Consider the following 21,879-nt stretch of genomic DNA (forward strand, 5'->3'; position numbering starts at 1 on the left):
GACTGCAATACGCTGCGGATTCAGGAATCTGGAAACTGCCCACAGACTCCCGCCTTATGCCAGGAGAGACTGGCATGCCGGGGGGCATTTCTGGGTCTTCCTGTCTCGCCAAAATCCTACTGTGGTTCTTTGGATCGTCCAGGATTTGAAATGGTGACCGACTGGAGCCAGTACACTGGGACCACGCCAACCATCTCTGTGTTTACGGGGGGGCATGTCTGCCTCATCACAGATACATAAATATATTCACCTCCATACCCATTACTTGTCGCTGACAGGGGAACCAGACCTGAGACAATAGAATTTGGTTCTGTTTCATGGTCTAGACCAGTGTGGTCAGTTGAGACATGCATTACGTGACACTTAGCATCCAGATTCCATGCGTGCACACACACACACATACACACACATACACACATCCATCCGTCCTTAAGCCCTGTTTCATGTTTACCTGATGCAAGGCTCTCAGTCTGCCCCGGAATCTGGCATTGCCAGTGAAGATACTTGGGGTGGCTGTGTACCTGTGAAATTAGTGAATCCAGGTTTAATCTATTTAAGGCAGACAAATATACACTTGTTTTCTCGTGCCAGGCATCGAGGTTGGGCATTTGGTTAGAAAATAAAGCATGCAAACACTGGGATTCGCTGGAATGGAGCTGGTTGGTTTAATAAACATCATTCCTTCCTGGCGTCCTTTAAATAACTGCTGCGGTTTTTCACAGTCGTCATTTCTCTCATGTTTTGTTTTTCGTAAACCATTCATTCCTCTTCTGCTCTTCAAATGCTCTTGCACTCCCTCTTGTGTCCGGTGTGTGTCGTCGTCATTTGAGTGCCCTTATGTCATCTTTCTATCCATGTCTTGTTTGCTATAGACTGATTACACGGCAGTCTGTTACCCTCCTCCCACCCCCCCGTGCCCCTGTTTTTTGCTTTTATTTCTCCCATGGCCAATATTTTATTTTAATAACGGTTTTTAATGCTGCGTATAGTCATTTCAGCATATATTAGTACAAGCATGCACATTCTCCGCTGAGTTAAACAGGAGAAATTTGGTGTATTTTTCCTAAAGGTGACAGCTTGAAGGCCTCGACTAATCAATGTGAACTCAGAAAAGCATAAGAAGCAGAACTATAAAATCAGTAGGATTAATTTTTCAGTGAGTTTTCCATGCTTCCTCAGTCTGTCACCCGTCCTGCTCTCACAGGTAAAATCCAGACTGGGTCATTTGCTTTAGTGTTGGCTTTATTCAGGAGGGAAGGAAGTGGGCTGGCATTGTTCCAGGGTCACCTGCCAGAGGATCACAAAGAGCTGGCATTGGTGCATATCACGTCACTCCTCCAATCAGTGTTTGGCCCTCCTACATACCGCAGCCGATTGGCAGGTTGAAAAAAGATATGGAACACGATTGGTGGGAGACCGTGTCACATAGCAGTTCTGCCCGGGGATGAATAAAATCATGGTGAAAGCTATACGATAAAGACAGACATAGAGTTTGGGTTTCTGTTGCTTAGCAAATTCTAAGCCTGCATCCAAAAGGGAAAGTGTAGTAATTAAGAATTATATTGCTGATTTACATTTGAATTCAGTGGAATATTGTTCTGGCACAGTGGCCCAGTGGGTAGTGCTGTACTTCCTCACCTCAAGGGTTCTTGGTAAGGTTCCAGCCCCCAGCTCTATGTGTGAGGAGTGCATAGTCTCCCTCTGTTTCCAGTGGTTCCCTCCAAATTAGTGTCTCCAAATTGCCCATCTTGTGTGACGGTGAGTGTGTGTTTCGTGATGGACTGGCATCCCATTCAAGGCCTCTGGATAAGAGGAGCTGGACGGATGGATATTTTTCTAAAGAAGAAAAAAAAAGGTTAAACAGCTTGTTCCCTGCTGGGATCTGATCAAACCACCATGTGTATTTCAGGGGTTGCACCATAACAGGATATCCACACTGGACCTTTTTCAGGTGAACATGCAAGACTCCTCAAAAGATGGCATCTTCCCGTAACTTTTGAAGCCCATAAACAGATTTTGTCCTGGCCATGAGATAAACCCAAGATGAAGACCAGCTTTTGTGGCTCAACGTATAACCCGCGAGACAAGCCACGTCACGTCTGCCACGCGTGACCTACAATCCGTATCGGCAGTCGGCAGGTTGCTGATCTCCCTGGGCAAAGGTTTCCATGGGAACGACCTCTGGATCCTAGTGTGCTGCTTTACAGTCTGGGTCTGTCTTCAGATCTGCCTTCTTCTGCTCTAATTCCCTTCCGAGCTCTTCCTCTCTGCCTTGCTCTTCATTTGATGGATTCCCAGAATGCTCCTCTTCATTTCAATGCCTGCTATCTGCTGCAATTAATAGCCTTCCCATCTGGTTACGTCCCATCGTGCTATATGTTGCACAAACGTGACATGTTTGCATATTCAGTCAGGAATATTCCAGCTGGCTCCTCTGATGCTTTGAGTACCACTGGGGTTATCGGGGGATTCTATATATGTTACATTTTACGTCTCGCATCCATGAAAATGTGCTTGAAGGCATTTTTCCCTCTGTGTCTTTGTGGCCTTCTGAAAAAGGGGCCACCGAAATCAGAGCTTGAGAATCCGGCGCAATCACCCGTAATCAAGAGACACGGACCCAACCACAGAAGCCCTCTGACCTGACTGACCTCTCCGGCTATTAAATCTCTTTCAAAGGAACTCATTCGTCTCAGAGCACCATCTGAGCTCCCTGACGGCAGTAAACAGCATACTGATGGAGCAGGACACACGCTACGAGATGCTTGGTGGTACTGAATACTTTATTTAAAAATGCATAATAAAAATATGACAAGAAGGTGTTTGTTCATAAAAGTCTCCTAAGGGTAAAAGAAGTTGTCCAATGATTACATGGTTCTGAAAGAATGAAAAAAAAAAAAAAAAGTGATGATAAATTTGGAGAATTTCTTCCAGATGTAGAGGGTTGTTAATCTCCTTGGTGAACGTGGGCATACAAGGAGAGCAGAAAGACTGGGCGTGTGTGTGTGTGTGTGTGTGTGTGTGTGTGTGTGTGTTCAGGGGCCTCCTCGGCGAGGAGACTGGTCACAGCGCCTGGCATACTGCCGGGGGGGAGACGCGGGCCGCCATTTCCGCAGATGGCGCGGCTCAGACAAAGCGGCCTGCCTACGGCTGGGGGTCAGAGGTCACGGCGGAGGGCTTTGGGCTTGTCTAATCCCTGGCTCCCCTTAAATAACCCCCCTGCCACACCCTGTGGGTGAGGGTGGGGGCCGTACTTGAGGGAAATCCTCTTAGCTCCTAAATCACGCTTTCACACCTCCACAGGCATGGCGTGCTCACAGGAAGGTCTGGCAGGAGCGTCGTCTTGGCACAACCTGCAGCGATGGGATCTACGTCTTCATAGTGAAAAAACGTGCATTATTATTAAAGGTGGGGGGGCGCTTACTTTGAGGGGGCAGCAGCCTGAAGCCAAGTTGGGGGAAGGAGGTAGTTAATCGAGTCCGTAAACAACATTTAGAGCCCAGATATTGTAAATTCACCCTATCAGTTGGAAACCGAATCCGGAGATTATCCGGATCGGGGTTAAACGTTTGACGGATCACTTTCCAAGTCGGAATGTTCACACTAATCTCCTCTCACTCCTGGGAGTTGAGTCCCTTGCTCTTTACCTCCAAAGGAATCTTAAAAGCACACGGAAATGAAGTTCTTTTTTTGTTTTTTAGAGACTCAGGAACAAACACTAGCTGATCTGCAGAGGTGGCATGTTTTCAAACAAACTTGAAGCTTTCGCGGAGCTACAAAGTCAGAATTCATTTGGAAAACTTCATTTTGACTTAAAAAACTAATCAATAACCTGCAGTCCTGAAAATGCCCAGGAACATACCTGAGCTGTTCCGAAGCAGAACCTTATAACTACTGTTGCAATCCATCAAAACTTGACTAGTTTCAATGTGTATCTTATAGGATGATGGAACCCCCCCCCCCCCCATTGCATGTATTTGTTTATTCCAACACTACACCATCTAAGGAAACAATCCAGCTAATCTTGGAGCCTCCCATAAGTCGAATCATGTGTTCTGGTGACAGAACTCAGCAGAAGTTATTAATGGTTGTGGGGTTCCCAGACGAGATGATTTTGGCAGACGAAGCTAGCAGATCTATGAGCGGGATTTCTGGTACGGAGCGATCGCGCGGACCGCAGAAATGCAGGAATGTCCTAGCTAATGCTTTTCCCCTTTGCCGCTAATCCCTGGGCTGGACTGATCCTACAGTAACATGCACGATTTAGCTCTCGAAAAGCCAGCCGATGAGAGAGCCGCTCTTTTTGCAGAGGGCTTACCACTCAACCTTGTATCCTGCAGCTACATAAATGGAAATATATTACAGCTTACTGCTTTTCTAGTACTAAACTTGGGATTATTTTACTTTAACAGGGTTAAGGTGGCCCTGAAGGTCTGCTAGTCACTTTTGCATTTGCGTTATATATTTCAATATTGATATTGCATCCATACATCAACCATCCCCGTTTACCTAATACATGGTCATAGATATTACATATATTTACATGTATGGTGCACATTTCCAAATATGTTCAAAATATGCACCATATGTCTAAAAATATGTGACGTCTTCGCATACGGAAGATAAATATATTTTTGGCCAATTTTTTATATTTAAATATGGGCACAGTCTATCCCTACACATTCAGGAAAAAAAGGTCAAAATTTGTACCTTTGCTTGTCACTGAGGCTGTACCCTCAAGGGTCTGTCAATTGTACCCTTAGATGTAGGTAATTGTACCATTAAAGGTACAGAAATGGACCACTGATGGTACATTAATGCTGTTTGTACCTTTGGGATGTTCCTCAGAGTACCATTTATGTACACCTTAAAAAGTACAATTACAAGGGTACAGCACCAGTGACAAGAAAGGTACAAATTGTTTCTGAGAGTGTATACTACAGGACACATTAATATTGCTACAGACGTATAATATTTACTGTCTTGCGTTTTCGTATCAGTTCAGACTTATGAGCTCTGCTGTAGAACATGATACAGATGCGGAAAGGTAACAATTTAAGTTATGCATCCATCCATCCATCCATCCATCCATCCATCCATCCATCCATCCATCCATCCATCCATCCATCCATCCATCCACTACCCACTTATCCTGCTCAGGCTTCACGGAGGGGCTGCAGGGGGGGCTGCACCCTATCCCAGGCAGTACAGGGCACAAAGCTGAGATACACCCTGCATGGGATGCCAGTCCACTGAAGAGCACAAACACCCACACACTCACAATCATACTCTGTGGGTGATTCGGAGACGCCAGCGAGCCTGAATGCATGTCTTTGGACTGCAGGAGGAAAGCAGAGGGACCCGGGGGGGACCTGCGTGACACTGGGGGCGCATGCAAATGGCGCAGGTAGGACTGCAATTTAGATAAGTTCATTAAATTGATCATTTAAATTTAGGCTAGCCAAAAAGTCAAATCAAAGTAAAGTGAAGAATTATTTATGTTTCTGTCTCGTACTGGAGTGGATTACTGTCCCGTTTTGCAGAGTGTTATAAAATCGCTGAGGTTTTCTGTTGTCAGGGGTGAAAGTAATCAATAACTTGGGGTGAAGGTAATTTATTTCATCTGAGGTGGACAGTGACGGGTTCAGCCAGGTACAAAATTGCCTGCGCATCCACCCGAGACACTGCCAGCGTGTTCGTGGTGCCCGCCGGTGTTTCACGTGGCAGCTTGCGGGCAGCCTGCAGGGAGGCGCCAGCTCCCTTCACCCTGCTGCCCGTGGGAGTAGTGGGCAGTGACGTCAGAACGGGTGTCATGGCGGAGAGACAGATGCCACGGGGCTCATGGGCATCTTTTGAGATGCCTGCCTAGCCACGCCTACCACATGTGATGTCATCATAGGGGGCCATCAGGTGTGAAGTGGGAGTTGTAGTTGTAGTTCCACCTCCCCCTCCATTTATAGTATATTGACAGGTCTATTGAATCAGAATTAAAAAGGCGTGTTGCCCACGGCGACCCTCCTTAAAGGGACATTGCCACGTAAGCGTCACTGCGGGCACTGTGGCACTGTGGCACTGCGGCTTTGCTGGATGCAGCCTTTCCCCAGGAAGCGGTTTTTGTCTTGGGAACTCCAGGCTTTATTCAGAACATCTGTGCCCTCATCTCAGCAATTGAGGGGGGGGGGGGCAGCCACAGCAGATATTTTAATGACAGCGACGGGAAGATGCTCGACGGACATCAACCATCGTGGGGCGCCATGTCTGTCTCCTCAGCGGGGGAGCCTGCCCCCCTCCCTTCACATTTCAAGGTGACTGCTGCGCACGTCATTTACTTATATATATCTGTGTCTACTGATTTATGTGGCACAACTTTTTTTTCCCCGAATCTATTCTCTTTAAGTACATCACTGTAACCTGACCCTCCGGCTGGGACTTGAACCCGCAGTCTTCGGAAATGCAAGACCAATTTCTTAATGCTTAGACTTCCTACTGTCCTTTTTGCTAGAAAGGACATTTGCGCTCTAAATTAAATGAGACAGATTTCATCACCTTCTGCCTTTACATATCATTTACACTTTTTATTTTTCCTGCCTAAGTCTTGCCCCGTGTCCTGTTACTAAGTGTCATCCTAAGTCTTGTTACCTGTGTTGAATTACCCAGCAGGAAATGCATCACACTGTACTCACTACTTCTGCTTTGAATCTCAAGACTAATACTTATTTGTCTAAGACTAAGATTAAGACTTATTTGTCCCTCGGGGACAAATAAAGTTATATGAATTTGAATAAGACTCGTGACGATACTGTTTGAGGGCTGAAGCGCGGCGGTGGATGGGGTTTCAAGGCCCAGCCATTTGTAAATGAAGCCCATCTGACCAACATGTACTTATAACCAGCAGGGCTGAAGAAGGAAGAAAACGTTGCAGGGCATAGCAGAGCAGAGCAGAGTAGAGCAGAGCAGAGTAGAGTAGAGTAGAGTAGAGACCCTTCTCCACATGTACCGGGTCTCATTCTGCTCCAGTTTCTCTCCGTTTTATGCATTCAGCAGTTCACCTTTCTTAATCACTCCGCCCCTGTTTTTTTCGCCTGTGTAACTCGTCGATAAAACGCATTTTCAGTTGGTATCTGGTGCTCCTGACCTGGGTGCAACCAGCGTGAACGTTGCCATGGACGAGAGACAATTTTCACTTTCTTCTATATTTCGCACTTGCCTTTTTATCGTTGCGATAAAAGACAGTCTCAGCCCAGCCCACATGGGACCTCAGAGATAGGTGCCGGTTCTGTTCTATGGATCCAACTCCCGAGTCCCTCTGTGACACGCACCAGACGGTCGGTAAGCATCTTCCCACGGACCCTCAGCGAATACTAATATCGAGTTTGTGAGCTTTTCCAGGAGTGATGCGAGCCTGCAGAGTTCCCCGGCGGCATGGTTCTGGAAGGATCCGTGTACCGCACAATAATCCTGCAGCACCGTTGCTCCAGTATTGTGCTTCCGGGCCTTTGTCTCTTTGTCAGACAGGGAGTGGAGGGTCCCCAACGCTACTGTTTTCTGGGAAATTACTGTTTATTGGGAAGCGACGTGCTTGTCACTGGATTCAAATCAGGCGGCAAGTACGATAATTAATGCGTGTGAGGGATGCGAGATTATTGATTAAAGCTACACACACTGACGGGGGATTCATTTTGATTTTGGCAGACAGGCAACATATGAGACAATAGCTTGATATCTGTGTCTTTTCATAATGGGATTGGGGGGGGGGACTTTATTTTCCAGCTTAACAGTGGAAAGGAAAACACAAAAAAGTGAGGAGAGACGGTAAAAGGGGCAGCGAACGTGACACCTGCAGTGAGAGAAACACGACAATAACCTTTATAGGCCTGCCAGTCGGAATTAAGTTCCCAGGAAATGTTTAGAACGGCCGGCATTCCTGAAGACGCCTCTCTCTGGGATTGGCAGCCGCCCTGAAGAAGAGCTACTATAAATGGGAAAAGGAGAACCTGGGAAAGCGGCGCTGACGGCCGCCGTTATCATTCCGTCATTTGAGAGCAGAGTCGGGGTGTTTCCGGACTCCGAGTCTGTTTTGAGATTCGGGGAGTGAGGGGTTGTTCAGTGTGCCAAGCCTCCCCCCTCCCCCTTCGCAGATTAGAGAGCTGCAGAAATCCACTCGGGGGGGGGGAGCAGGAGTCATGGAACTAGACACGAGCTCCATGAGGTATAGCGCCCTCTTTTGGCTTCCCATGCTCTTTTACACTGGCTCTCTTGTCTATCAGGTCAAGGCAGCCAGGGTTAAAGGTCATGCTCATTTCAGCGCAACATACACAAGAAGAGATACGCATATTGCGTTTTTTTTTTTTAAAGAAGGGATTAGACTGCTAAGCCCCCGGCTGGTCTATGTGTGGTCTGCACAGACAGCCCCCAATGTATCACCACTAACTTATGCTGTTTCCCTGAGTAGGTTTTAAACTGGGCTCTGCTACGTTTGGTCCAGAGCAAAGCTGATTTTTCTGATTTTTAATTTTTTTTACAGTGGCGGGGGTCCCCTCCTCCTTTCCATGACACTGATATTAAGGAGTAGTTCTGGTTCAGACATCAACACTGGAAAGGCTATTGTCGACCCCGGAGAGACCTGTCACACACCAACACACTCAGATCTTTCTCAGGAAAACTAAAAACCACCACTAATCTTACATCATTGACCAAGATGCATTAAAAAGGAAAGCTCTCTTTTCATATGATCATTTTAAAATTTTTGATTATTTCTGATTATTGTGCAGTCCAGTATAAATAATCTACATAGACGGTGTTAGTAGAAGTCTTGATTTTATTAAAACAACTGAGAAATACCTTTGCGCACAGTTTACTTTCATCTCTAGGTGGCAGTGTTGATACAGTTTGGCTACTTATTAGCTAAACACTCGGAAGATATTCCCCAGTGAAACAAAAGTGGCGGGGGGGTTGGGGGATATTTACATATTTATTGAGCCCCTCAAAGCTTCTACGTACTGCATTTGGGCTTCAAGGAATTACTAAAAAAATTGAATTTCAATTCGGTAGCACGGAGCATAGTAATTAATCACTGACCTTTGCTGATTTTTTCAAAGTTTTTTTTTTTTACCATTGCGTTGTGGAGCGGAACTGGCAATCTCCCATGACCCCTATCTGACACGTTCCCCGCTAATACAGAAATCCCTTCATCTAACGTCCCACATCAGTTATGATAAAAAGTACATGACAGTTGCCCGGGCTCCCCAGGGAGCAGCCTTTCAGGGTCTCTGGCTGCGCCGCCTGCGTGTGTCAGTGAGCCATCGGCGTCCCCGTCCCGCACCGCGGCGCTTCCCTGCGTGCGGTTTCTGTCCGACAACATGACATCGGGAAGAGGAGCCGGGCCACATTGTCAGAGAGACGCCAATGTTTTTATCCTCAGAAACCCACAAGAACGTGTCTGTTTCCGATAATTCCGGTATTTTAAAACCAGTTGCCGGAGTTATGAGCAGTTAGCCTGCAATGTTGAAGATGTTCCATCACACCGCCCTTTTAACAGAGATGAATACCTCGTTTAATTCAGTTTTTCATAATGGGAAAATTACCACCAGCACTGAAATTATGCATAAAAAGAATCGTGAAATGTATTATATTATTATACATTTGCATGTTCTGTGTATTTGGAAACACCTGATTTACACTTGAAATGATCACACAATGTCAGTTTCTGAGCAGTTAAACCCTCAAGCTGGTTTTGGTCTGACTGCGGCTTAATGCAAATGATGCTCATCAGGTCTTTACTATGACGAGCAGGTGCAATCGTGCCGTTACCACCCCCAGGTTTTGTGCAATGTAGCTCTGCTTCGACGAGACTCAGGGCATCTGACTGTTAACTTCCAGAACGGTAAACGCTTCAAGGTCGACGGGGGCTCAGCCAGCGTCAGCCCGACACTGGATGCTGTTCCGCTCACGTGATTGGCTAACACAGCCAGTGCAGCACAGACACTGGATTAAGATATGCGTATATACATATAGCCTATAGAAATACGCAATATCACAGAAACAAAACATCGTAATGAAGCGTAATAAGATGATACAACCCTGTGACCCTGCATAGGACAAGTGGGTAGGGAAATCAAATTCATTAATGGAAATTATATAAAAGACAGGTTTGTTAGCCTGTGATCATCAGCGTAGAGTCGAGAAGCTTAGAAGGTAAGACTAGGAGAGGTAAGACTCAGCTGGCCTGACTACAGTGGTATATTTTGGTGTATAGCTTTGAAATGTTTGTGACTGATATGTTAACATTGAGTTCGTGTGTGGACCAAGATTCGGTTTCAGCATTGGTAGGGAGCACATCAGCCCCTAACTCTCAGCCCCCCCCCCCCCCAAACACACACAGTGCTCCCATAAAATTGGTAGAGACATGTCCTTACCATCCAGACCCAAATCTGCACCTGTGGTCCATGGGTGGGTAGGAAATCCACGTCTGTTTCTTGACCGCAATTTATCTTTAAACTTCATCCACTAAAATACATCGAAAAACAAAAACTTGGAAGAATAACATCGGATTTATCTGACAATAACAATAGATGGAGAAGCGGTTGCTGTCTATCTCTCACAGATCAGACTCACGGTGGGGGCTGACCCCAAGTTCGGCTTCCCATGTCGGCCTCTTTTCCAGCCCCCGGGAATGTGTCTCAGCCTCAGCTGCTGGGTTTACTGGGAAAAGGACTGTCCTCTCTGCCTTGAGCCTCCCACCCAGACCAGATAGTCTCTGCGACCCAGTGGGCTGGTGCCACGGAATACTGGGAATGTGTTAAACTCCTTACGTTGTCAAACTCAGCCAGGCAACCCCCCAGATGTATAATCCTTTAATAGTCATTCATTATCCGAAAGTATGAGGTGAAGAAAAGCCAAACCATGCCCAGGACCCCGGTCTGGAGATCAAGGAGTTCTATCTTATCAAGAAGGGCCTCAGAAAGCTTTGTAAGCCCATCTGCTTCTCGGTTCCTCTGCTCTCCAGGGCACGTATGTCCGAAATACGCGTACGTGTAAGAATGCTGGCCAGCCCCGCAATTTAACACGCGCCGTAACACGCCTTCCTGGAAATTCCCCAATGGAGGGCAAGCATTAAAGCCACCAACTGATTTGGGCTGAAATGCCCCGTCAGTGTTTTATTCTCAGAATTACAAATTGCATCATAATGTGTTTTATTCATCTACCTCTGAATTTGGTCTGCAGGGAAATCTGTTTGAAAGGGTTTCAGCGTGGAGTGAGGCAGACCGCACGTGTTAATGGCTCAGGGCTGATTCAGCCAAGAGGAAAAAATTAATGCTAAAGCTTTTGTAAAATGGCAAAAATGTCTCCCAAACATTAAATATAACTACACAATAACTCCACGCTGCTGCATGTAAATAATTATGTTGTTAAGCATGTCAAAAATATTGTTTTACTTATTTTATTGGAATGTTTGCACATGTCATACTGAATTTTTAGCAGCGTAAGTTTAGAGGGTTGCAGTGTCGGAGTCTGATATGCCGATCTGTGGGCTGCGCTGGGTTATTAAGGGATGGATCAGTACGATAATCATGCTGCGTGGCAACCGCAGACATGTAAACACTGCTTTACCTAGTTACCAGGGTGAGGAACAGGTGAGATTCAAAGTTCTCATTAGATTTCACACATTAGATACCTTAGCAACACGTTCAGAACAAGGAACACAAAAAGTATACAATTTAATGGTAAATGATAGGCATGCAGTTAAAAAACTAAAGTATTACGTGTCTAGTTTGTTATGAATTTGTTTATGGTTTAACATTTAATATATAATTTAAATGTTAGTGTATAACTGCATGCAGTGGTGCAGTGGTTAGTGCTGTTGCCTCACAGCAAGAAGGTCCTGGTTTCGGTCCCGGGTCCTTTCTGTGTGGAGTTTGCACGCTCTTCCCGTGTTTGTGTGGGTTCTCACCGGGGACTCTGGTTTCCTCCCACAGTCCAGAAGTGTGCAGGTTAGGTTGATTGGTGAGTCTAAATTAGCCCTGTGTGAGTGTGTCGGCAACTGCCCTGGGTTAGTTCCCGCCCGTGCCCATTGTTCCCAGGATAGGCTCCAGTCCCCGTGACCCCAGTTGCGGTTTCGGGAAATGGATGGATGGATGTATAACTGCATAACAATAAGGGAAAAATGTACATACACAGTGCATTTTATGTATATATAAAATCTATTGCATTAAACTGATAACACTTATTTTTCTAACTGATAAAGTATATTACAAGGTAAATAAATAAAAGTTATGTATATTAGATTCTAGATCCCTAGTCATACAGCTCTGAGATCATACGAGGTGACTTGAAGAGGAACATTGTTTTTTGTAACCTCATGTTTTCATTTATCTTTGCTGAGAATATCTCTGTTAAACCTCCACTGCATTGCGCTGACAAATGGCTGATTCCACAGGGATCTGCAGGCCTCAAAGCCTCCAAGCCAAGCCCTTCACTTACTGAGGTCACGCTCCTTCTCACGGCAAGAGGAAAGTAAAACATTACATTCTAAATTCAGTACCTAATCATTTCTAAGTTGTCTTTCATGCGTATGACTAAACATGATACAACAGGAATGATGAGTCATTGCTGTTGTTATTGATTTTTTGTTCACTGCTAATTAAGCAGTTCAGATTGTTTGGGCAAACGATCTTCCTTCTTAAAGGGACAACAAAATAAATGTAATGAATTTGATTTTTAATCACCAAAAGTCACAAATTACAGTTTAATGGTAATATTCCAACTTTTCCTACGGACACCTGGCCACCCTAGTTTGGCTCACTTTGTCTGTCACACCCTCTAAAATTGTCACAACATGCAAAAGTGTTCAAGGGACTTAATTCTTATTACTTTTCCTTTCACAGATGTCCTCTGATTCAGCTGCATTACCTGCATGCAGAACAGATCACACTTCATGACCACCTTCAAAACGTCACTGTATGTCTCGAAGCTACGCGGCCAAATGGAACTGGGTGTGGACGTCACACAGGCTCTCTGTTTGACGGAGCGTAATCCGGACCGGTTCTTTGCAGAGAAGCTGCAGCGGGGCTGTATATTAAAACAACTTAAAACATCTGACAGATATTTGCTTTCAGTTAATGGGAGGTTTGAATTGCATTCATACACTAAAATTCTGTCAATCAGGTTTATGTCAGTTTGGTTTTTTAAATAACAAATAACACCTAATAATCACTCTTGGAATGGTGGATAGATTAAATGGATTTAACTCCAAAGTTCATTTCTGATTCTTATTGACTGTGAAACTGCAGTCGTTGTGTCACATTATCCAGCTTGCATTCAGACCTGTCTGAGTTACCACTGTCCTCTGAATGTGCACATGTGTGTGTTTTTACATGCCTGACATGTTCTATCCTCATGCTGATTAGGATTTAATAAGCAAATGATTCCTCCCATAACCCCTTCAGTAGCAAGGACAGGTGTTGCCTTTTCATCTTTAGGGCTCCCCTTTTGCAAATGTGTCTCTCCATTCTGTCGTCTGCCTTTTTATCCATATTTGTAAAAACACCAATTAAGAAACAGAAGAACCAAAAAAGACACTAAAGCAGAATACAAATAGTAATTTTTTTTCTGGCCTAATTTTCATTGATTTTTAACCAGCCTATTTTTTTTTTTTTTTAAACAAACTCACCGCAGGCCAAATTAAAGTACATATCATACTACCTCAAACACAACTCATCCTTCATTTGATAGCCTGTAAAACCACCCTTGTAATCACAACATGCCGGTCCTATATAGCGTAGCAGGTATTTCAACTTATTCGTAGAAATTAATACATTACTCTGTAATCTGTTACCTTGGAAATCAACACTGAAAAGGCAAACTGGGCAACAAGTTTTAACAAATAGCTAGACGTCAGAGAGGTGTTAACAATATTCCTGGAATAAGAGGAAGAATCTCAATGATGAAAATTAGTATAATCTTGTAGGAAAACCTTGGCATAATATAGAAAACTGCTTGGCTAATGTGTTAAGCGTCATTGATTGTCAGAACGCAAGAGGGCTCACATCCACTAAGTCTGGAGTTCCTGCCATACAATTAAATGGTTTTATGCCAGACAGTCCGTCCATATTCAGTCATTTATGGTGGCAATGATGACATGACTTTATGTGAGATTTTGAAGAGTTTATCCATTTTGATTTCCTTGCTTTCCAGCACTCAGGATAACCCTGGAATTCCCTTCACTTGAGTCTGGAACAGAAAATGTAATTGTGGTCTGTTTAGAGAGTAAATTAATCATATTTGTGGTTTGACTATATCATAATTCTGCATACCTCGGCCACAGCTGATAGATTAACAAGGAACCGCCCGCGTTACAAATGTGTTATGTGTCAGATTTGTGGACAACTGTCATCACTGCATCATTTTATGTGTCCAGTCACAGAGCCTGATGTTAACTATCCTTTAGTTCTATTGGTGGCAGATGTTAGCTGAATGTCCTAAAATTCTATGTGGGGAGGCATCCACAGCCCATATTACTCTCTGATCAAATTATATATAATGATTTGCTAAGTTAAAGTCGGCTTTCAAATATTTGCCATCATTCAGGTTTTCAGGGCCCTATGGCCGTTCTCAGCACAGTGCTGCATATCGCAACTGCCTGAAATACTTTTCCATTTCAGTAACGGTCACAGTAACAGTGAGCCAAATGCTGAAGTTTTACTGCACCCTTCCATACAACATGGTGGGGGAAAAAAATTCAATACAGGATAGGTGGTTTTTGGTTAGTGGCCCAAAAGGGTCATGGAGTCCGTCCGAGCCTGTTTGGCAGATTGCCCCTCTTTGGACGCCCGAGTTATCCGGATAAACTCCTTCCCTTTTCGTTCCCCATTCATATTTCAGCATCTTCCCAGAATCCTTAGGATTACCCTAACATCTGCAGAGAGAGGAAATCGGTTTTATACTGCTTAAAAGAATTTCCAGATTTCTGTTTGTGGCCTGGCACATTTAACACCATAAATTTAGTCTTCTTTTTTTATTTTTTATTCCCGCCAACCAATAGTGACAGCCCAGGGTCACTTATGAATCAATATTCCGCTCGACAAAGGAAGAGGAGTTTAAAGTTTCTTCCTCCCACTTACCATTCACGGTCACATTTTTATTTTCATAACAAGAAAACCAGCTCCGACTTGGAGAATACGTCACTGCGTGGTGCGAGTACAGCGACACACCAGTCTAATCACGTTACCGCTAGTGTACTGGTTTACACTAAGCTAGCTGAAGAGATTACATGAGCTTTGTTTATGTTTCGAATTATCACCGAGTAGCGACAGGAGATACACAACAGCACGCTCTGTAAACAGAAGTGACAGTGGCTCCCTCTGTTCTGGAAGTTCAGATTTTTGTGCAAGTTAAACTAATTTGAGTGTGAGTGGAGGAAAAAAAGAACTGTTTTCTTTTCAATCGGTGAATAAAAATAAACATGTATTTCTGATTTTTAATATTTAAAGTACAGCATTAAATATCCATTTGTTATTCTGTAACTTTAACATAATCATCCGTACTTTTGCTTTTCCGATTGTTCTGATGTGTCGGAGATGTACTGCTGTAATACTTTATATGGTATAGGTCCCTTCATTATCAACTTTTAAAATACGTCTAAAAACCCATTTTTATTCCCTGGCTTTTGGCCTCAGTGAGACTTAGTGAGATTTTTCTTGTAATTAAATTAGCTAGTAATGAATTAATTTTTTATTTTTTTTTGCATTTTATTTATTTCCTATGAATAGTTGATTATTTGGTTTTAATGTACAGTACTTTGTGTCAGCTGTGGCTGTTTTAAAGTGCTTTATAAATAAAGATGATGATGATGATGATGATTGCCTCAAAGAAAGTTTTCTAACTGCGTTTTTTTTTTTTACGCAAATAAAAATATCAAGTTTTAGAACTGCTGTTTCCGCTTTCACGCTCTTCGCTTTTACTTTTGTATAACATGTATTTTGCAAAGATATCTCAGCTTGTAATTCATGCTAAGGAATAAAAAACCTGCTGTAGGTTAAAATGAAAGTGAACATAAGTGGCAGAATTGCATCAAGGCTTAGAAAGTTGGTAAATTCAATATGGTTCTGGGACTAAATTTTGTCTTTCCACTTGTATAAACATACAAAGTTTGCTACAGAAGTGAAAAACACTGATTTTACAAATGACCTGCCACTTTATGACACATCAAAGTCATATTTTGATTGCAACAATGACTAAATGATTATGACTTACATTACTGCTTTTCTATACAAACAATTGTTTATAATGTTTAATCCATCAATTGTGAATCGGCTCAAAAATCTACAATAGAATGTTAGAATGTTTAAATCCATAAATATTAAATGTTTTGTGTAAGTCTAGGAATATGAATTAACATCATACTTCTTTAGCAACATCAAAATGATAGTATCACAGCGATTACATAAATGAACACAAATTCTTAATTAAATGCAATGTGATGTAAAAGGTGAATATGAACCTCAGTTTAATGTATATGTGTATGCATACAGTATTAAATTGGTAACTGTACTTGCATTCCTACAGTATTAGAAAACAGTGCATATCCATAAAGCTGTTTCTGATTTGGCCAGAAGTTCCATAGTGCACAAAAACAGCCTTCGAAAAACATAGAAGCAAAAAGGAAATATATGTGTGTGTTTTCTGTGCATTTCTATATGTCCTGTTACCATTCGGGACCTTGCCAGGCAAGATAAAGTCATCGCAATGTGGAAGCAGTTTGTTCTGAATAATCTCAAGGAAACCAGCACCGGGTTTTAGGACATGGGAACTAATTGTAGGATTTCTCTTTGCTCCAATTATTTTGTGAAAAAATGATTCCCCCCTCGGAATCGAACACTGGGGCCCCCGTACCTGTCTGCAAACGAGGCACGGCATCTTGCCCGGGACGTGGCGGATTCTTTTCAGCCAAGATGGCCGTGTGTTTTGGTTTCAAGAAGAGGCCCAGTCCTACTATTTCAGTGCAGTGTCTGATCACGCGAAGACAACTATTGTTAATTAGCCTGACACTAAACGTCAGCTCAGTTTTTTGATGATTAATAGGAATGAAACATCTTGAATGGGTTCCATTTCCACACCTATCACATTATGCGATTCTTACATAGTGTAAGTACTCAGATGCAGGCACATTGTTTGTTAGTAGCTGATAGTCGTAGAAATACAACATTGCTTGCTAATAGTAGTAATAATATTAGGTCAATAGGTCAAAGTAACAATCACTAACATTTGGTAATTATAGCTGTAAAATAAATCATTAGGACTGAGTATTAAAACTGATTCATGCTATAAGTGTACACACACACACACACACACACACACAAACACATAGGCCTACATACAGACACGCACAATTTGTGGAAGCCTGTCATTGTGAATCACATGAACCATGTATCTAGATGCATAACTTGATCTGTGAAGATTTTTATGCTTATATAATGTTCCACAATGTTTTTTCCAAGGTTACATTTTGATATTAAAACCGCTTATTCTGGGTGGGAAAATAATTGCAATTAAAATTCCACTAAATTATTCACATGTACTCTATTTACCAGATGCTATTATCCAAGCAATGTACAACTGAGACAAATAAATGTTATTTAGAAATCAAAACTAACAGAAAGTCTGTTGACCTTCGTCATTCATTGTTTCGTGTTTTTGCATATTTTATTCATTTTCATTTAGTTGTAATTTGGCATTTGAAGTGACTTTCTACTTTCTAATAACTTCAACTCTAATAATTTTAAATGGATCCTAAATTATAGTCCTACAGTTATTTCATTAAATTTAGCCAAAATGCTTCATTCTTGTACAAAAAAAAAACAGAACAAAATAAATATATAACAATAAAATAAAATAAAATAAAATAAAATAAAAATAAAAGCTCCCGGGTCGTCTATGACTGGGACTTTCTGCACTTTCCCTCCAAGAAAGTAAGAGTATTCTTATTTAAACTGTTGTTTTAACTCAGAAATCGCCTCGCTTAGTGTAATGTTTTTTCAACAGTTTTTAATACCTGTTTTAAATATCATAGGAGGCTTTAATTGGGTGTGTAATATAGAAGATAATTAAACAGCCCGCACCTGCATTTTATGAGCCACGGTGCACAAATAGCGTCCGATGAATAACATTTTTCCGCACATACTGTACAGGCAAAGAGCTGCTCTCATGTCAGAGGGGAAATGTTTCCTCGCCTTGCATTACAATGAATCCACTTGTTTGTAACCTACTTCCGACTTGTTTTGGCCAAGAAATCGCAGCATATCTTCGCTAATTGTAGGTTTAGGTGACGAATAATCAGCTCAGTCGTATTAGTCGACTTAAACCACGTAATGCATACCCTAATAAACCAGAGCTACCTTACGCGAATTTTCATCAGAGACGGAGTATTCGGGATAGGTATGGGGATCGCGATTCAGACCGGCTGCTGTCACGGCTTCACATTCAGGTCAATCTGTGGATTAACAGTTTCGAGATCTCTTAGGTGCTACATTGTACTTAATCCGCGCAAATCACTTCTCACCTGTCAAGAAAACAAGGGGAACAAAAACAGTCCCAGAAAAATGTGATATATAACACGGTTCCTTAAAAGTTAAATCCCCGATAACAGGGAGATTTTACATACTTGAAAAGTCTGTCCGTACTTCGTTTTTTCATGCCCCTGGTCCTTAAACTCCTTAGAAGTAACAATCACTGATGAACTGGAAAACCCCCACTTCTTTATCTGCCTGATTGACAGCGGGTGGAGGAACTGGAACATTTCAATGGGGTGCGCGTCCATCACCATTCCCATCCCCATCATCCATCTCTCCATGTTGAAAGCCAGCAGAAATCCGAGGCGCAGCCAGCGTTGCACCCGGGTTTTGAAACGAATGACTTTAGTGCATGCTGCGCTCTATTCCCCCAAACGTGACGTGTACGACATGCCACAAACGTATAGATTAGGTCTGGTTGGATAGGCAGTGGCACCCCCCCCCCTTTGTCTGGGTCGTTTTGGTCTCGCCCAAACTTGGTTCGTATTTTTGTTCTCCTTCTATGAGGAATCGCTTCATTCTGTTCTCGCAAGAGGCTGCATACGTCTATATACAGTCCTATGGTCAATGGCTGTCTGGACGTCTTTTATTTGAATGTCTGGGCTTTGTATATTTCTGTCCTGAGAAACCCCATGCAGTAATGGATACCTTATGGATTTTATGGATAATACCCGCAGCATTTGCTGTAGAAGGTAAGACGGTCTCTTCCCCCCCCATTGTGTTTGGGAAGCGTTTCACAGAACGTGCGAATGTATCTGATCGCAAAATCTCATTCCGTGGGGTGTGGAGAAAGAAATCAGTGCTATTTGCAAGCTGGGGAAAATGTGTCTTTAAGGGGCTGGTGTGTTGCGATATTGATGTGGGTTATTAAAAAAAAACATGCATCAGTTTTTGATGAGGAATGCACCAAACAGGTTCTCTTCATTCGCACAGGTATGAGATGCATCGCTTTACAATAAAGGGAGAGCCGGGTTTTAAAACGAACCAATTGTACTTTCACAAATTCTTATACATTCCTATACCCCAAGAGGTAAAAAAAAAAAAAAAAAGTAACCGGGCTTTTGGACAATGTGGCATTGTTTTCCTCACTATAAAATTATTAAAAGGTGTGCCGTAACAAGTCTCAATTCAAAGCCGAAGGGTGCTTGGCTACGTGAAATAATTTAAATCCATCAGCGTGTGGTTCTTCCATCCCTGCTTTAACCCTTGTGTAGACGACACCGCTGTTGTATCACGGTGAGACTGATGGCCAGACGGGCTCTGACAGTGATATTCCCATCTACAAATAAGTGCATTGGAGATAAAAGTAGGTACACTTATGCAGACGCGCATCTGCATGTTAGGAAGCCTTTGCGGTGAGAGACCGGCTTCGCCTGTATAAGCGCGGCGGCTGGCAGTCAGCTGGGGAGCCGATCCTCCACTGAAGTGCGTTTAACGGGCCGGTGACAGTAGGACGAGCCCGTCTCCGCATCTCCAGACTTGCGGCAAATGTTCAGCCCCCCCACCCAGCCCGGCTGAAGCGCAGGCCGGCGGCGAACGCATGCCTCCGCATTTGTACGGCTGCAGACTCAAAATGTCTGGATCTATGTAGCGGCCATGCGGCTTTCCAGTCGTTTACTTCTTTTTTTTTTTTTTTTTTTATTAAGCAGAGCATCTCGAAAATTTGAATATATTATGCAGTACTTTTGCAAATTCATTATATACTGTAGCGTGTGTTTGGCGGTAGCTTAATTTTCTGGTTACATGGGTGGTAATGGGAATAGAATACTTATGGATGTGTTATTAATAGTAAAAAAAATAATAAAAAAAACACAACGGGAGAATTTAATTTTCTAAGCTTTTGGTGCACCTCAAGGAATGTATAAGCGGCACCCAGGATTCACAAGTTGCACAACTATATATTTTAAACATGCATGAAATACTATTTTTCATATTAAGACAGATAATGTCATATATCAAATTTCCTTTGAAGATTTGATTGATGTGCTGAAGGTCTGTTACGGCCTACATGTTTTCATGAGGTATCCAGCAGTTGCCTGAAGTCTGGCAATGCCGTGAAACTTTCATAAATACGCTGATTTATAAGGGAGGAGAAGGAGGGAGAGCGACTGAATATCGGCACCAAGAACACTTTCTTTAATTTTTTTTTCTTCATAATTTTAATGACCAGCTAATTCCTAGACCAGTTTCTGTGATGCCTACTGAAGCTGTTAAATTTCTCTTAAACCTACATGGTGGCATATAAATCCCCCCCCCCTTATTTATTGTGTTAAAAATCTTTTTTGCACTAAATACAATCTTTACCCTGTAATTAGTGATTTGAAAAAACAAATTATTCCTTTGTGTACTATTAGGCCTACTGATTTTTGTTCTGTGAATAAGTACACGTTCTTTTCTTCTGATTTTTTTTTTCCACTAAAAATTGTTCACATCCGAGGGAATTAGACATCATGTCTGGCTTTAATTTTCAGATGATTTCATGTATTCTATATTTGTATTTCGTACAATATTAATTGCACGATTTTTACTTTTTATCTGTACTTTTCTGGAGGAATTTCCACTAAATCCTTGATGTTAGCCTGCGAAGTGTGCATGCTCGTTGTTGTGAGGTTCCAATATTTCTGAGAAGCCAGTGGTTGCTCATGTCCACCAGTGCCATGACGAAGTCCTCCTCCCAGGCCTTACATGGTTAAAGTTTGTAAACGTCCTTAGTCAATGTTTGCTAAATGTTGGGGAGATGATCTGGGGGGGGGGGGGGGACTCCATACGATTCCATTTTTATCTCCCTCATTATGTAGACCTGTTCAGAAAAAAAATGCATGAGCCTTCTCAATAATTCCACCCTTTTTGTAACAAGCTGGTGGTTAATTCTATTCTCAAGCCACTTGAGGGAAACAGTAAGTTGCTCGTGTGAAAAGGCTCCTTCTCTCTGAAAGTCAAATCTCTATCAAACATAGGAGCGACATAACTCTAGACTCTGAAGTTTAATTCTCCACTTTAAAATGATATTGGTACACAAGTATCTTTTCGCCAGTTTTGACCCATCGCCAAATGCATTGTAGGATTGGCTTTTGTAACAATATTTGTGGTGGCTAGAAATCTCACGTATAGACAGATGATGCACTTGTGAGCAGTGGAACACATAACTACTAATGAATCTGTTCATTAAATATCAGCTATATTAAATGTATTGGAATATTATTCCATTTGTTTCTTTTGGGGAACTTTCCTTTTTAATATGGTGAACAAAATATGTTGAAGTACATTAATCAGTGGTCGTAGTAGCCTTTTTTGATTTTTTCCGATAATGCAG

General features: G+C 42.6%; 1 protein-coding gene and 1 long non-coding RNA gene across 6 annotated transcripts in view; one reads left to right on the forward strand and one right to left on the reverse strand.

Annotated features, from left to right (window-relative positions):
* Positions 1-946: 946 nt before the first annotated feature.
* On the reverse strand, positions 947-18,897 carry LOC140592252 (uncharacterized). The gene is made up of 3 exons (XR_011992555.1): positions 18,659-18,897; positions 1,639-1,836; positions 947-1,287 (listed from the first exon to the last, which is right to left on the reverse strand). It is a non-coding gene; the product is annotated as an uncharacterized lncRNA (long non-coding RNA).
* A 3-nt stretch (positions 18,898-18,900) lies between these two features.
* The window catches only part of ephb2b (eph receptor B2b), a 113,954-nt gene continuing 110,975 nt past the window's right edge, over positions 18,901-21,879 (forward strand). For all 5 annotated transcript variants that reach the window (XM_023827556.2, XM_023827558.2, XM_023827559.2 and 2 more), the window contains exon 1: positions 18,901-19,258. In XM_023827556.2, coding sequence (XP_023683324.1) covers positions 19,069-19,258 — 190 coding nt within the window. In that variant the 5' untranslated portion in view covers positions 18,901-19,068. The remainder of the gene's footprint in view (positions 19,259-21,879) is intronic.

This window comes from Paramormyrops kingsleyae, chromosome 8 (genome assembly GCF_048594095.1).
Source record: "Paramormyrops kingsleyae isolate MSU_618 chromosome 8, PKINGS_0.4, whole genome shotgun sequence".
NCBI lineage: Eukaryota > Metazoa > Chordata > Actinopteri > Osteoglossiformes > Mormyridae > Paramormyrops > Paramormyrops kingsleyae.